This window comes from Anomaloglossus baeobatrachus, chromosome 11 (genome assembly GCF_048569485.1).
Source record: "Anomaloglossus baeobatrachus isolate aAnoBae1 chromosome 11, aAnoBae1.hap1, whole genome shotgun sequence".
In the NCBI taxonomy this organism is placed as follows: Eukaryota; Metazoa; Chordata; class Amphibia; order Anura; family Aromobatidae; genus Anomaloglossus; species Anomaloglossus baeobatrachus.
Window position 1 is genome coordinate 109653420 of NC_134363.1, and position 14190 is coordinate 109667609.

The 14190-nt window shown below is 49.6% G+C and overlaps 1 protein-coding gene across 1 annotated transcript in view; it reads left to right on the forward strand.

Moving 5' to 3' along the window:
• LOC142255826 (endogenous retrovirus group PABLB member 1 Env polyprotein-like) overlaps positions 1-13027 on the forward strand; it is a 38193-nt gene extending 25166 nt beyond the window's left edge. The window contains exon 4 of the mRNA XM_075327272.1: positions 13007-13027. Within this exon, the coding sequence (XP_075183387.1) occupies positions 13007-13027 (21 nt within the window). The remainder of the gene's footprint in view (positions 1-13006) is intronic.
• Positions 13028-14190: the final 1163 nt, after the last annotated feature.

Here is a 14190-nt window from a genome sequence, read left to right on the forward strand (position 1 = left end):
TCCGACCTATGCACCATCCGCCAAAACTTTGAGGACTCCACCAAGATGGTGAGCGGCGATGACGACATTATTAGCGTCACCATACCGCTTCTCTGCCTTCTAAAATGGTCTCTGCTCAAAAAACAACCATGATGCATTGCAGGCGGAGCGCGATGAGTTTGAGCAAGAAACAGTAGTGGGTGTGGGTGATAACACACAGCCCAGCCTCGTCTCATCACAACGTGCAGTGGAGGACTATGACGAGGAGGAGGATGAAGACATGGAGCAACTCTCTGGCCAAATTGAGGATATGACATGCAGTCATATCCTCGGTTCAGCGTGGCTGGCCAGAGGACAGGGTAGATGATGATGAGGAGGAGGAGGAGGAGGAGGACAGCATGTTCAGTCATCGTGTTGGTCAGGATACTGAAGTGATGGCTTTTAAGAGTCTGGCACACATGGCTGACTTTATGGTAAGCTGCCTGTCTCGTGACCCTCGCGTTAATAACATCTTGGCCGACAATCATTACTGGTTGGTAACACTGTTAGACCCACGCTACAAGGAGAACTTTATGTCTCTTATTCCCGAGGCGGAGAGGTCAGGAAAAATGCAGCAGTTCCAGAAGGCCATAGTCACGGAAGTAGGCAAAGCATTCCCCTCACAAAACGATAGCGGCATAGGTCAGGAATCAGTGGACAACCAAGGCGTACAGCCGAGAGGGGCACAAGTCCAATCCGCCAGAGGTAGGGGAACAGTCTTTAAGATGTGGGACAGTTTTCTCAGCCCCTCACATACCACAGCCCCTGAGGTGCGGGGTAGTGCCACAAGAAATCCTAAGTTTGCCCAGATGCTCAAGGAGTACCTTGCAGATCAAACAACTGTACTCTGACATTCCTCTGTGCCTTACAATTAATGGGTATCCAAGCTGGACACGTGGCATGAATTGGCTCTCTACGCCTTGGAAGTCCTGGCCTGCCCTGCCGCTAGCGTTTTGTCAGAGCGTGTTTTTAGTGCCGCAGGTGGAATCATTACAGATAAACGCACCTGCCTGTCAACTGTAAATGCTGACAGGCTGACTCTAATCAAGATGAACAAGGGTTGGATTGGGCCAGACTTCACCACACCACCAGCAAATGACAGCGGAATTTAAAGTTTGTAACGGGATTTTGCCATGTACCTCCACTCACCCATGGTAACACACTTCTGGACTTTGGCTAATCGCTGGACTGCTCCTCCTTCTCCTCATGCGCCATCATGATGACCGTTACAAGAGTTAGGCCTTTGTTTCAGGTATACCCCCAGTGGTAAATTTTTTCGCCCATTCTTTCAGAATGGGCATTACAACGACAGGAGACCCGCTCCTTTGCAATGGGAATAATGTTTTGAGGCCCTCATGCACATCTCTATCCAGGGACAATATGGAGCCTGACGCTGCCACCGACAGGCACACACATGCAGTTTTTAAATGCAAGCACGGACGCAATAAGAACCTAACAGGTTTTTAGGAGCGACAATTACTGAGAAGTCTGACACTATCAGCCACTGCTGACTGACGTGTATTATACACTACACTTGTGCGTTATATAATAGTTTGTGAAAAACGTGCACCTGTACGCTGCCACCGACAGGCACACACGTGCGGTTTTTAAATGCAAGCACGGACGCAATAAGAACCTAACAGGTTTTTAGGAGCGACAATTACTGAGAAGTCTGACACTATCAGACACTGCTGACTGACGTGTATTATTCACTAGACTTGTGCGTTATATAATAGTTTGTGAAAAATGCACACAAGTGCACCTGTACGCTGCCACCGACAGGCACACACGTGCGGTTTTTAAATGCAAGAACGGACGCAATAAGAACCTAACAGGTTTTTAGGAGCGACAATTACTGAGAAGTCTGACACTATCAGCCACTGCTGACTGACGTGTATTATACACTACACTTGTGCGTTATATAATAGTTTGTGAAAAACGTGCACCTGTACGCTGCCACCGACAGGCACACATGTGCGGTTTTTAAATGCAAGCACGGACGCAATAAGAACCTAACAGGTTTTTAGGAGCGACAATTACTGAGAAGTCTGACACTATCAGCCACTGCTGACTGACGTGTATTATACACTACACTTGTGCGTTATATAATAGTTTGTGAAAAACGTGCACCTGTACGCTGCCACCGACAGGCACACACGTGCGGTTTTTAAATGCAAGCACGGACGCAATAAGAACCTAACAGGTTTTTAGGAGCGACAATTACTGAGAAGTCTGACACTATCAGCCACTGCTGACTGACGTGTATTATACACTACACTTGTGCGTTATATAATAGTTTGTGAAAAACGTGCACCTGTACGCTGCCACCGACAGGCACACACGTGCGGTTTTTAAATGCAAGCACGGACGCAATAAGAACCTAACAGGTTTTTAGGAGCGACAATTACTGAGAAGTCTGACACTATCAGCCACTGCTGACTGACGTGTATTATACACTACACTTGTGCGTTATATAATAGTTTGTGAAAAATGCACACAAGTGCACCTGTACGCTGCCACCGACAGGCACACACGTGCGGTTTTTAAATGCAAGCACGGACGCAATAAGAACCTAACAGGTTTTTAGGAGCGACAATTACTGAGAAGTCTGACACTATCTGGACTGTTTTAGACTGTATACACCAGCCCCAGATATGATGAAGGCTGGTATACGGTCACCACTAGGAATGGCTATATACCCTGCCTGCCTGCCTGCCTGCCTGTATACTGCTACAATAGTCCTGACAAGGACTCTTTTGGTCACTAGCCTGTATTCCAACCTGGCTATACCCTGCCTGTATACAGCAACAATAGTCCTGAGAAGGACTCTGCTACTGTACTCCGACCTGGCTATACCCTGCCTGCCTGTATACAACTAGAATAGTCCTGAGAAGGACTTTTGGTCACACTGTTTGCAGCCCTGCTACGGAAATAGCTATAAAGGGCCGCAAACCTTTCCCTGAAGCAGCAACACTCTCCCTGCACTGACTGTCTGGATAGTTGTGAGCAGAGCACAGCGCGCCCGCTGGTATAAAGGCTCGGTCACGCTGTCCAGGCCGGCCAATCACTGCAATTCCACAACTAACAGGGCTGTGGCATTGCAGTGGTCTGCCAGCCAATCCCTGCATGAGGGCTGGCTCTCAAAAGAGCGCCAACATGCAGAAATGAAGACCACGAGTACAGCACGAGTATCGCGAGATTACTCGGTCCCCGCCGAGTAGACCGAGTACAGTGATACTCGTGCGAGTACCGAGTAGTAACAAGCATGCTCGCTCATCACTAATTGTTACCCTTTTACTCATCAGTGTATTGCAATTATTTTATTAAATAAAAAAAGAAATAAGTCACATACAAACTTTCTAAGTTCAAGCAATATCAATTTAATTAAAGAGACTCTGTTACAGGTTTTTGCTGTATAATCTAACAGCAGCATAATATAGGTTAAGAAAGCCTAATTCCAGTAACTTGTGCAGGGGGCACTAATGTAAATTTTATCGAAGTGGCAGATTTTTATAAGTGCCCGGAAGATATACATAGTATGAATCTAAAGCGGGCTTTACACGCTACAATATTTCTAGCAATTGCTAGCGATATCGTACGCAAAAGCACCCGCCCCCGTCGTGCATGCGATATCGTGTGATCGCTGCCGCAGCGAACATTATCGCTACAGCAGCGTCACACGCACTTACCTGGTCGGCTGCGTCGCTGTGACTGCCGAACAATCCCTCCCTCAAGGGGGAGGTGCGTTCGGCGTAACGGCGACGTCACCTCGACATCACTAAGCTGCCGGCCAATCAAAGCGGAGGGGCGGAGATGAGCGGGACGAACATCCCGCCCACCTTCTTCCTTCCTCATTGCCGGTGGCCACAGGTAAGGTGAGGTTCATCGCTCCTGCGGTGTCACACACAGCGATGTGTGCTGCCGCAAGAACGAGGAACAACATCTATAAACATAAACAACCATTAACAATTTTTGGTTTTAGGACGACCTCTCCATGGTGAACGATTTTCACCACTTTGGAGGACGTTTAAGGTCGCCTCTAAGTGTTACACGCTGTGATACCGTTAATGACGCCAGATGTGCGTCACTAACGACGCGACCCCAATGATAAAACATTAACGATATCGTAGCGTGTAAAGCCCGCTTAACACTCTTCTCACTTTTCTTCATATAGCTATATATTTCATTCATCTGCTGGGATTAACCCATCTTTCCAGCCTGTATCAATGGTATATATTTCATTAATCCTAATGAGTTTGTTCCCTGATGCTGTAAGGTCATCTCTCTTGTTCAAAGATTTTATGATTGATGCTGGCCTCAAGCTGTTTGTCTTTGCATCTTATTACCTACTACTGTCTTAACTTAGTTGATTGATTATTATGGAGTTAAATTAGAACTGAATCTGAGCACAAAACTTCTTATATATTTAGACAGAGCTGAGGAGAAAACACTTATGCAGATATTATCGAAGTGCCAGATTTTTATGAGTCTTGCAGTTAAAAATGGCAGTTAGACAGGGTAAGAGACAGGTACGTCATGCAATCATGCAAGAAAATCAAATAAACGTGTTCCTAGTTCATTTGTGCTGCAAAATGTTTTCACCATATGTATGTATATCATTTATGTGCTAGCTGCTTCAGTCTCTCATATCTACCTCCCTTTCATGTACTCTGTGCACTTCATCTATGTCAGTCTCCCTCTCCTTATCTCTCCTATGCATGGCTGTCATGCTGTTTTCACATTTTTATACCACACAGATCCATTCACTCCCACTGTACAACTCAAGAGACGCTATCACAAATCACTTAAGCATCTGCGTACTCTCTCTATTCTCCTTCTCGTAGGAGATATCGCCCCTATTCCAAGCCTTTTTGGAACAATACGTTTAATTCCTTCCCTGCTACATTTAGAAGCCCCGCAAATCTCATTACCGTATTTTTCGGACTATAAGACGCACCGGACTATAAGACGCACGCTTGTTTTAGAGGAGGAAAAAATAGAAAGAAAAATTAAAGTAAAAAAATGTGATCATGACACACTGTTATGGGGGGGTGAGTCTGCTGCAGACACTGTTATGGAGGTAATAATATCCCCAAATTCTATACACATATTCCCCATTCTGGGTCCCTTCAAGGTATATATGGCCCCCGTCGTGGAATATGATCCTCCAACCTGTGTGTGTGTGTGTGTGTATGTATATATGTGTATATATATATTATATATATATATATGTATGTATATATATATATTTATATATATGTATATATATATATATATATATATATATATACAATGTGTGTGTATGTATGCATATCTCCCAACTTTTAAAGAAGGGAAAGAGGGACAAAGTTTTGTGGCAATTTTTAGGCCACGCCCCCTAACCATACCCAGTTCACAAACAGCCACACCCATATCCACTCCCCATCCACACCCATCCAGCAAACTGAAACTGCAGAAGTTGTCCGTGATCGCTCTGAGCCGCCACAGATCAGCAATGTGCAGAACAGGCAGGGAGTTAAGTACAGGGTGTGCAGGCGGCTAAGACCCAGGAGGAGAGCTGAACAGGGTGTGCAGGCAGCTAGGACCCAGGAGGAGAGCTGAACAGGGTGTGCAGGCAGCTAGGACCCAGGAGGAGAGCTGAACAGAGTGTGCTGGCAGCTAGGACCCAGGAGGAGAGCTGAACAGGGTGTGCAGGCAACTAGGGCCCAGGAGGAGAGCTGAACAGGGTGTGCAGGCAGCTAGGACCCAGGAGGAGAGCTGAACAGAGTGTGCAGGCAGCTAGGACCCAGGAGGAGAGCTGAACAGGGTGTGCAGGCAACTAGGGCCCAGGAGGAGAGCTGAACAGGGTGTGCAGGCAGCTAGGACCCAGGAGGAGAGCTGAACAGAGTGTGCTGGCAGCTAGGACCCAGGAGGAGAGCTGAACAGGGTGTGCAGGCAACTAGGGCCCAGGAGGAGAGCTGAACAGGGTGTGCAGGCAGCTAGGACCCAGGAGGAGAGCTGAACAGAGTGTGCAGGCAGCTAGGACCCAGGAGGAGAGCTGAACAGGGTGTGCAGGCAACTAGGGCCCAGGAGGAGAGCTGAACAGGGTGTGCAGGCAGCTAGGACCCAGGAGGAGAGCTGAACAGGGTGTGCAGCTAATGTTCACACATCAGTTTTTTGCCATCAGCCCAATCCGGCAGAAACATGAAAAAACGCATCCAGCGTCTGTTGCCGCCGGATGCGTTTTGTCCCCATAGACTCTTATTAGCACCGGATTGCGTCGGATGGCCTTGCGTGCCATCCGGTTTTTGCTGGATCCGGTAAAATTTGCTTGTCTGGCGGCCGGATGAAACACTAAGATGAAAGTTTTGTGTCCGGCAAAAAAACGGATCGCGCCAGATCCGTCAACGTACGCCGTGTTTTATAATGGGAGCCTATGGACGCCGGATCCGGGGTCATCCGTCATATGCTGGAAGCCAGAGCCGGTTACCGTTTTTTGTTTCTGGGCATGCCCAGACGGTATGTAAATAGTCTCTCTCTTTCTCTATCGGTCGGTCCGTCGGTCTCTCTCTCTCTGTTGGTCAGTCTCTCCCTCCCTCCTTTATACTCACCAATCACCGTCGCAGCACTGCACGGCTGTCACACTTCTCTGGCGGGTTCTCCTCTTTTGAAAATGCCGGCCGCTCATTATTCCATCTAGTATTCACTGTTCCCCCGCCCACCGGCGCCTATGATTGGTTGCAGTCAGACACGCCCCCACGCTGAGTTAAAGCTGTCTCACTGCAACCAATCATAGCCGCTGGTGGGCGGGTCTATATAGTGTAGTAAAATAAATAAATAAGTAATTAAAAAAAAAAACAGCCTGCGTGTGTGCGAGGATGATGATGGGTGCGGTAGTGCCGGGGTGTGTGCGGTGATGATGATGAGTGCGGTAGTGCTTGTGTGTGCGGTGATGATGATGAGTGCGGTAGTGCCTGCATGTGTGCGAGAATGATGATGATGCGGTAGTGCCGGGGTGTGTGCAGGGACGATGATGGGGGCGGTAGTGCTTGCGTTTGTGCGGGGATGATGATGGGGGCGGTAGTGCCGGGGTGTGTCCGGGGATGATGGGTGCGGTAGTGCCGGGGTGTGTGCTGTGTTGATGAGTGCGGTATTGTCGGGGTGTGTCCGGGAATGATGGGTGCGGTAGTGCCGGGGTGTGTGCGGTGTTGATGAGTGCGGTAGTGTCGGGGTGTGTGCGGTGATGATGATGGGGGCGGTAGTACCAGTGTGTGCAGTGATGATGGTCTCTCTCTCTCTCTCGGCATGAAAATAGAAAAAAAACAAACAAAAAAAACAAAAAAACGGATCAGTTTTTTGCTGGATCCGTTGCATCAGTTTTTACAGTCTGAGCCAGATCCGTTGCATCAGGCACACGTCGGATTGATTGAGAGAGGTGGGCAGCGAGCAGCTAATGAATATTCGCTTACTTTAAGCAGTGGGCAAACGTGGTTTCTCCAGCCGCCGCCTTCCTGCAGCATCGACCCTCCCTGCCTCCTGTGATCCCACTCCACAGCCGCTCCCTCCTCACAGCTCCCTAACCCGCAGGTACCGCCTGCTTTGACATTTGGACTATAAGACGCACCCCACGCTTTCCTCCGAAATTTGGAGGAAAAAAAGTGCGTCTTATAGTCTGAAAAATACGGGTAATTTTCTTTGAAATGCCTTCTGTTTCCTTTCCTTTTTTTGAGGTCTACACCGTCAGACTTTACTGCCTTCTCCATTTGAGTGGCGGTTGTATATCGCCCTCCAGCCACATCCTATCGGTTCCTCAATCACTTTGTCTCTTGGCTTCCACATTTTCTAGCTTGTGACACTTCCACTCTCATCAGGGAAGACTTTAACATCCCTCTTAATGATCCCCTCTCTCCATCTACCACACATCTTTTATCTCTAACTTCATATCTCGGCCTTTCACAACTAACTCCCCTACACATCAAAAAGGGAATACTCAGGACCTGATTTTCTCCTGCCTTTGCTAAGTGCATGGTGTTACTGTAGCGCCCCTGAAACCTTCAGGGCACTACTAGGTACTGCATCATGACAAGGATACAGGGCCTACCCCCTAGGGACCTGGAAGCTCAGTGCTGGTACCATCAAAACACAACATCCTCAGTTCCCTCTCTCAATCGTGGGTGACCTAATGGTTGGCCAACTAGGAGTGGAGCCAATCCAGTCCACTAGCCAACAACCTGGGGGAGGAGAGAGACAGTAGGTCAGTCAGTGGTGACAGTGGTAGGAGATGGACGTGTCTCCAGACGGGGTCATGTAGCAGTGACCTGACTGGTACAGGAGAGTGGTTGCCAGGGAGGATACGACGAGGTACCCCAGGAACCAAAGCACCGACTGGGCACAAGGCCCTAGGTTAGGTGAACGCTTCAAGCTGCCTGACAAATACCTGCACAGTGAGGGGACCTTCATGGTCCTCACTGACCCAAGAGTACGGGGGCACCAGCAGCAACGATAGAGCCAGGGACCAGAACAGAACACCGACCCTACATGGTTCACACTGCCCGCCGTACGGACCAGAGCCTGACGACAAACAGGAGGGGACCCCCAGACGCTCCAAGCCACGGGTTTCCACAAAACTACTGATGATCTGGCCAATTATTTTAATGAAAAAATTGACCATATATGAAATGAAATTATTTTCCAATCTCCTGATATCATGTATTTGTGGCGCCCTGGACAAGCCAGGACGTCACAAATACTGCAACAACACACCCCACACCCCGGCTAGGCACATCGAAGTCAGACAAAAATCCTTGTTGCCTCCCTCCAGGGGCTGATGTCCACACCAGGGGGTGGAGCCAGGCGGTTGGCCCCACCCACCGAGGAGTTCACAGTCCAGGAGGCGGGAAAAGGAAGAGAGAGCAGTCAGATCAGTTTGGGAGTTGAGAGAGTGAAGTGGTAAAGGAGCAGACTGACCGTGTCCGGGTACGTGGCCCGGGCACTTACAGCAAGGTTGGCAGACGGTGGTGACCGTCTGCAGGAGGGGCTGATTGACGTGAACCGTAAGGACCAGGGACGGGTGGTGGCCCGCCGGTACCGGATCGGGGAACGAAGAGAAGCCAGCACAATTCGCCAGGGCCTACGGACCCCGACCAGGCTAGGAGTCGCCGTAAAACCGGTCAAATCCGTCAGCGAAGGGAACCTCTGGGGTTTCCCAGCAGTCAAGACCCGATTGAAGGCAACCGCTCAAACCGTGAAGGGAAATACAGTCATCGCCAAGGTTACAGTTCCCAGGGCCAGAGCCTGCGGGCAAAAAGGGGCTCCCTCAGCATCCATCCAAGCTGGGGAGCGGGTTACCGGTGGGAAGCCATCAGAACCGAGAACTTAAAACAGGTGCAGGGAAAGGCAGTCACCGCCAACCTACCGGGAGGAAAAACACCGCAGCCGTCTGTGGGACCCATCCATCCAGCCGTTTGTTTTACCGGAGACTTTGCATTCATCATTGGCTGAGTGAGTACCACTGTGCCGTGTGGCACCGCGCTGCCCCCGCGACCCTGCACCTCCCCAGATCCCGTAACCCACCTGTCATCTCTCCCTCACCGGGCCCCGGGACAACCAACCCCCTACCCACGGAGGGGAAAAACAACATCCAAGCTGCTCCCCGTCATCGCTCCCGGGATCCCCGTCCAGAGCAGCGGTGGTGTCACAACCTCACCACAACCGTGGGTGGCGTCATGGACAATAAATCCCCAAAACCATTCCCCTTTTCACTCACGGGCGAGGAGCGCTGCTCGAGTCCCTGGATCCGGCCCACCGCTCGAGCCACCGAGCAGCAAGCAAAGCAGTAGCAGTGCCGGACCCGAGCGTGGTGAGCGCAGCATCCTCCTCCCCGCCCGCGACACATTCTCTTCACTTCTGCACTTCATCTAGGTCATTTTCTGTCTTCGAACTGCTACCACCGCCACAAATACACTGGAAGGTTACCCTCAAGGACCAAAGGGATAGAGCTTCATGCCACCTCACAGGGTTCACGGGCACTGATACAGGGTTCAGTGAGCGAAGGCGCAACGCAGGAGGGAGAAGCAAGCGCAGGAGTCGGCCAGGAAAGGGAACACTTTAGAAAGGCGCACCAGACTCAACCGCCGAACTACCTGGGATCGACTGGAGCCCATCACAGTGAATACCGGCTTTCCAAAGGTGGTCCCTGGCATTTGTGTAACTGGCTACAGTGAGTAAACACCTGTTGACTGCACCCCTGAGTTGCTCCAGTATTCACCTGCGCCTGCCATCATAGACTACTACTACCACCCCCATCTGCCCTGGGGCCCAGCTCTACCTGTGGAGAGCTATATGATCCCAGTTGCATCATCATCTTCCCCAGAGGTTCCTATCTCGCAGTGACGGCAACAAACTTGCCGCATACCACAGGTGGCGTCACGAATCAACCATTATCATCCCCTACATCTTTATTAAACGACACCGCCGGGGTCACAGAACCGAGCCTAGCCACCGGGGCATCCCAGCAGCAGCAGAAACAAAACCACGGCCCGGTAACGAGTCTCCCCAGGCCCCAGTGGGCGCGTCACATGAATACTGACCCTCTGTGACAGCGTCTGCGATTAGTTACTGTCAGAGCAACATCGCGCAGGTGTCTGTGATTGGTTGTCCTCGTGTGATGCTCTGGCAACACCAGATTGTCACAGAGACTGCACAAATCTTCCAAGTGCAGGACTCCATCCTCCTTGGCATACCAACCAAACCCACACCCAGGTACACATTAATCAGCCAGCAAAGCCTAGTCACCCCCCCATGACAATAGCGACACACCAGTGGGCGGGGCCAAGCGGATGGTGACGCCCACCTAGGGGTCCTGAGGTGTTCTGGGAGGTAACAAGTCAGCTGAAGTTGAAGTTAGAGCTGAGACGCAGTTCAGTGCGGAGAGTGGAAGTGAGAGGAATGTGGAGTGACAGGGTAGTCAGGGGTTGGAGCCTCTGGACTACCGGACTACTGACTAAGTGGCAGTTGGCAGACAGGGCCACAGGCGATGGAGATCCGGTCGTGGGAGCCCTTAAGTGGACCGGGGCAGGGTTGTAGCCCGCCGGTACCGACAGCGGGAATCTGGTCCAGAGGCCATGCATGGTCACGGTGCCTGGACCCTAAGGTGAGGACTGCTTCAAGCCCCTCTTCAATTAGCTAGCCGTGGACAAGATTCCACGTCTTGTCCCACCAGCAAGCCCAGAGAGCGAGACGGAAGCCCAACGAGGGGGATAGGGCTCCGCAAGATTGCCTGCTAAGATCCCACGGGTCAGTTCTCACGGGCCACAGCACCAAACATATAGAATAACCGGAGTGGACTTCCCCGTTTCAAGTGGAGTAGTCAAACTGAAGACACAAACACTAAGTGCAGGAGGAAGGGATCCCTGTTTGCTGTACCAGGGTGTGGGACTCGAATACACCCGCCGGAGGTCACCGGTCACTGGCAATTTGGTTTACCATTGGACTCTGTGTGAATTTCTCTGGAACTGTGAGTACACCATTACCACCCGGTCCAGCCCTGCAGAACACGCTCCGCAGCATCCCTTCCCGTACACCTGGGCCCCGGGACAACACCTCCCCTACCCTTGGAGGGGATACCATCCTGCTGCCCCACTCCATCAACCCCGGGTGTCCCATACCAAGGCAGCAGCGGTGTCACTATCCATCATTGCAACCCACAGGTGGTATCACTGACAAACTCTTCCCCTGTAAATACCCCCTTTTCATTGTTGTGGGCAACGGACCGCTTCATGAGCCCCGGATCCTCGGGTAGCCTCGGGTAGCCTTCACTGACGTGGTCAGTCACCCCCTGCCTGCGACACTCACACTAGCTGTCTGGGTCCTGGAAGTGAAGTGTAAAAATAAATGATAAAATATGGCATAGGGTCTCCCATGTTTTGATACTCAGAGCAGATAAAGCAAACACCTTGAGGCTGCAGCCCGCAGCTGTGTGCGTTATTTTGGCTGTGTATCAAAATATGAGAGACCCCATATGGCGCTTTTTTAAAATTATTTACATAAATACTTAAAAAAAAGGAGTATGGTCCCCCCCCAATTCTGATATCCAACCCCGATAAAGCAGACAGCTGGGAGCTGGTATTCTCAGACTGGGGAGACTCATAGTTATTGGACCCTCCTCAACCTAAAAATATAAACCCGCAGCCACCCAAGAATTGGTGCATCCATTAGACGTGCCAATCCTAGTGCTTACATGATGTTTATTTCTTTTTACTTACACGATTAGTAATGGGGGGTCTCATAGACCCCTACCCATTACTAAACTCAGGCTTGATGACAGCTGTGATTTTTTTGACAAATCATAGCTGTCATTAACCCCTTATATTACTCAGATTTCCACCGCAAGGTTGATTTCCAGGGCAATCGGGATGAACTGGGTAAGCGCCAGGATTGGATGCGCCAATTCTGGGGTGACTGCAGGCTGCTATTTTTTAGGCTGGGGAGGGCCCAATAACCATGGGCTTCCCCAGCCTGAGAATACCTGCCCCCAGCTGTCTACTTTATCTTGGCTGGGTATCAAAATTGAGAGGGACACCAACCTGTTTTTTTCAAAATGTATTTATATAAATAATTTAAAAAAACCTGCATGGGGTTCCTTGTATTTTGATACACAGCCAATGTAATGCACACAGCTGTGGGCTGTAGCCTCCAGCTGTCTGCTTTATGTGTGCTGGGTATCAAAATACAGGTGAGCCTATGCCATTTTTTCTAATTATTTAATTAGTTTTACACTCCACTCCAGAGACCCAGACAGCTAATGCGAGGGCAACCAATCCTAGAATCCAGCATGCCGTCAGTCTGACTGCAACCAATCACAGATGCTGTCACAGAGGGTGGGTGGGGGAAGCAGTTAATATTCATGAAGTTTAATCAATGGACCCGGAATCAGTGTAACAGCTGTGGGGGTGACTCGGTAAGTATAATTGTCCTGCTGTAATCCCGATTTTGCCTTTTTTTAATCCAGGTTACTGAATCTGAAAAGTAACATGGACTTCCCTGAGAAGTCTGAGTTCGGGGTCTGTGCATGTATACTAGGTGTCCGGTATGATCCCGAACTTTACAGTTCGGCTTCACTCATCACTACCCTGGACCAAAATAGTGCTGCTAAAAACAGATCTGTCTCTAATCTACTCTTCATCTCTAAACTTCTGGATCTCTTGATCCCGTCTGATCTGCTGTCTCTCAGATAACTATTCTTGATCCTTTAAAATCCAGTTCCTGGTTCTTACACTCTTCTGAAACTGCTCCTGTTAAACTCGCTAATGATCAACCAACAGCTAAATCTAATAGTCAGTACTCAATACTGATTCTCCTGGACCTCTATGCTGCATTTAACACTGTGGATCACCAGCTCCTCCTCACTATGCTCCACTTTATCTGTTTCGGCGCTCCACACGTTTTGGCGTATGTGCGCCTTCTACTTGGTCCCTCAGGGACAGGGACCATGTAGAAGGCGCACATACACCAAAACGCGTAGTATGGGAGACAACTACCCCTATGCGACACTTGTTTTTTGCCCTATGTGTGGAACTATTTTTAATTATATTACCTAAATAAAATTGCTTTGCAAAAAGAATATTTTTTTAAAGAACATCTACTGAGTCTTGGTATCTGTCCGCTGGAGTCTGGGTAACCATTTTTCTGCATTGACACTGCCCATATTGGTCCTCCCTCTAATAACCTTCATAAACCCAATATTGCTATTTCCGTCTGTAGTTCTACCATCACTCCCCAGCAGCACCCCTGTTGTCTTGTGGTTTTATTTGACTCCGATCTCTCCTTCACTCCCTACATCTTATCAGTTGCTTGCTCGTGTCACCTACACCTCAAAAACATCTCTAGAACTAAACCTTTACTTACCATTGATTCTGCAAAAACTCTTATTGTTACTTTTGTTCATTATTATCTGGACTATTGCAACTCTCTACTAATCGGTCTCCCTCTTACTAAACTCTCCCTTCTCCAATTCATCTAGAATTCAGCAGCCAGAATTAAATTCCTCTGCAAGCGCCACACCGATGCCTCCACCTTGTGCCATCCGCTACAGAGTACAATATAAACTTTCACCCACAATACCCTCCACAGTTCTGCGCCATCCCACATGTCTTACTTCATCTTGTCTATCACCTTACCCATGCTCTAAATTCC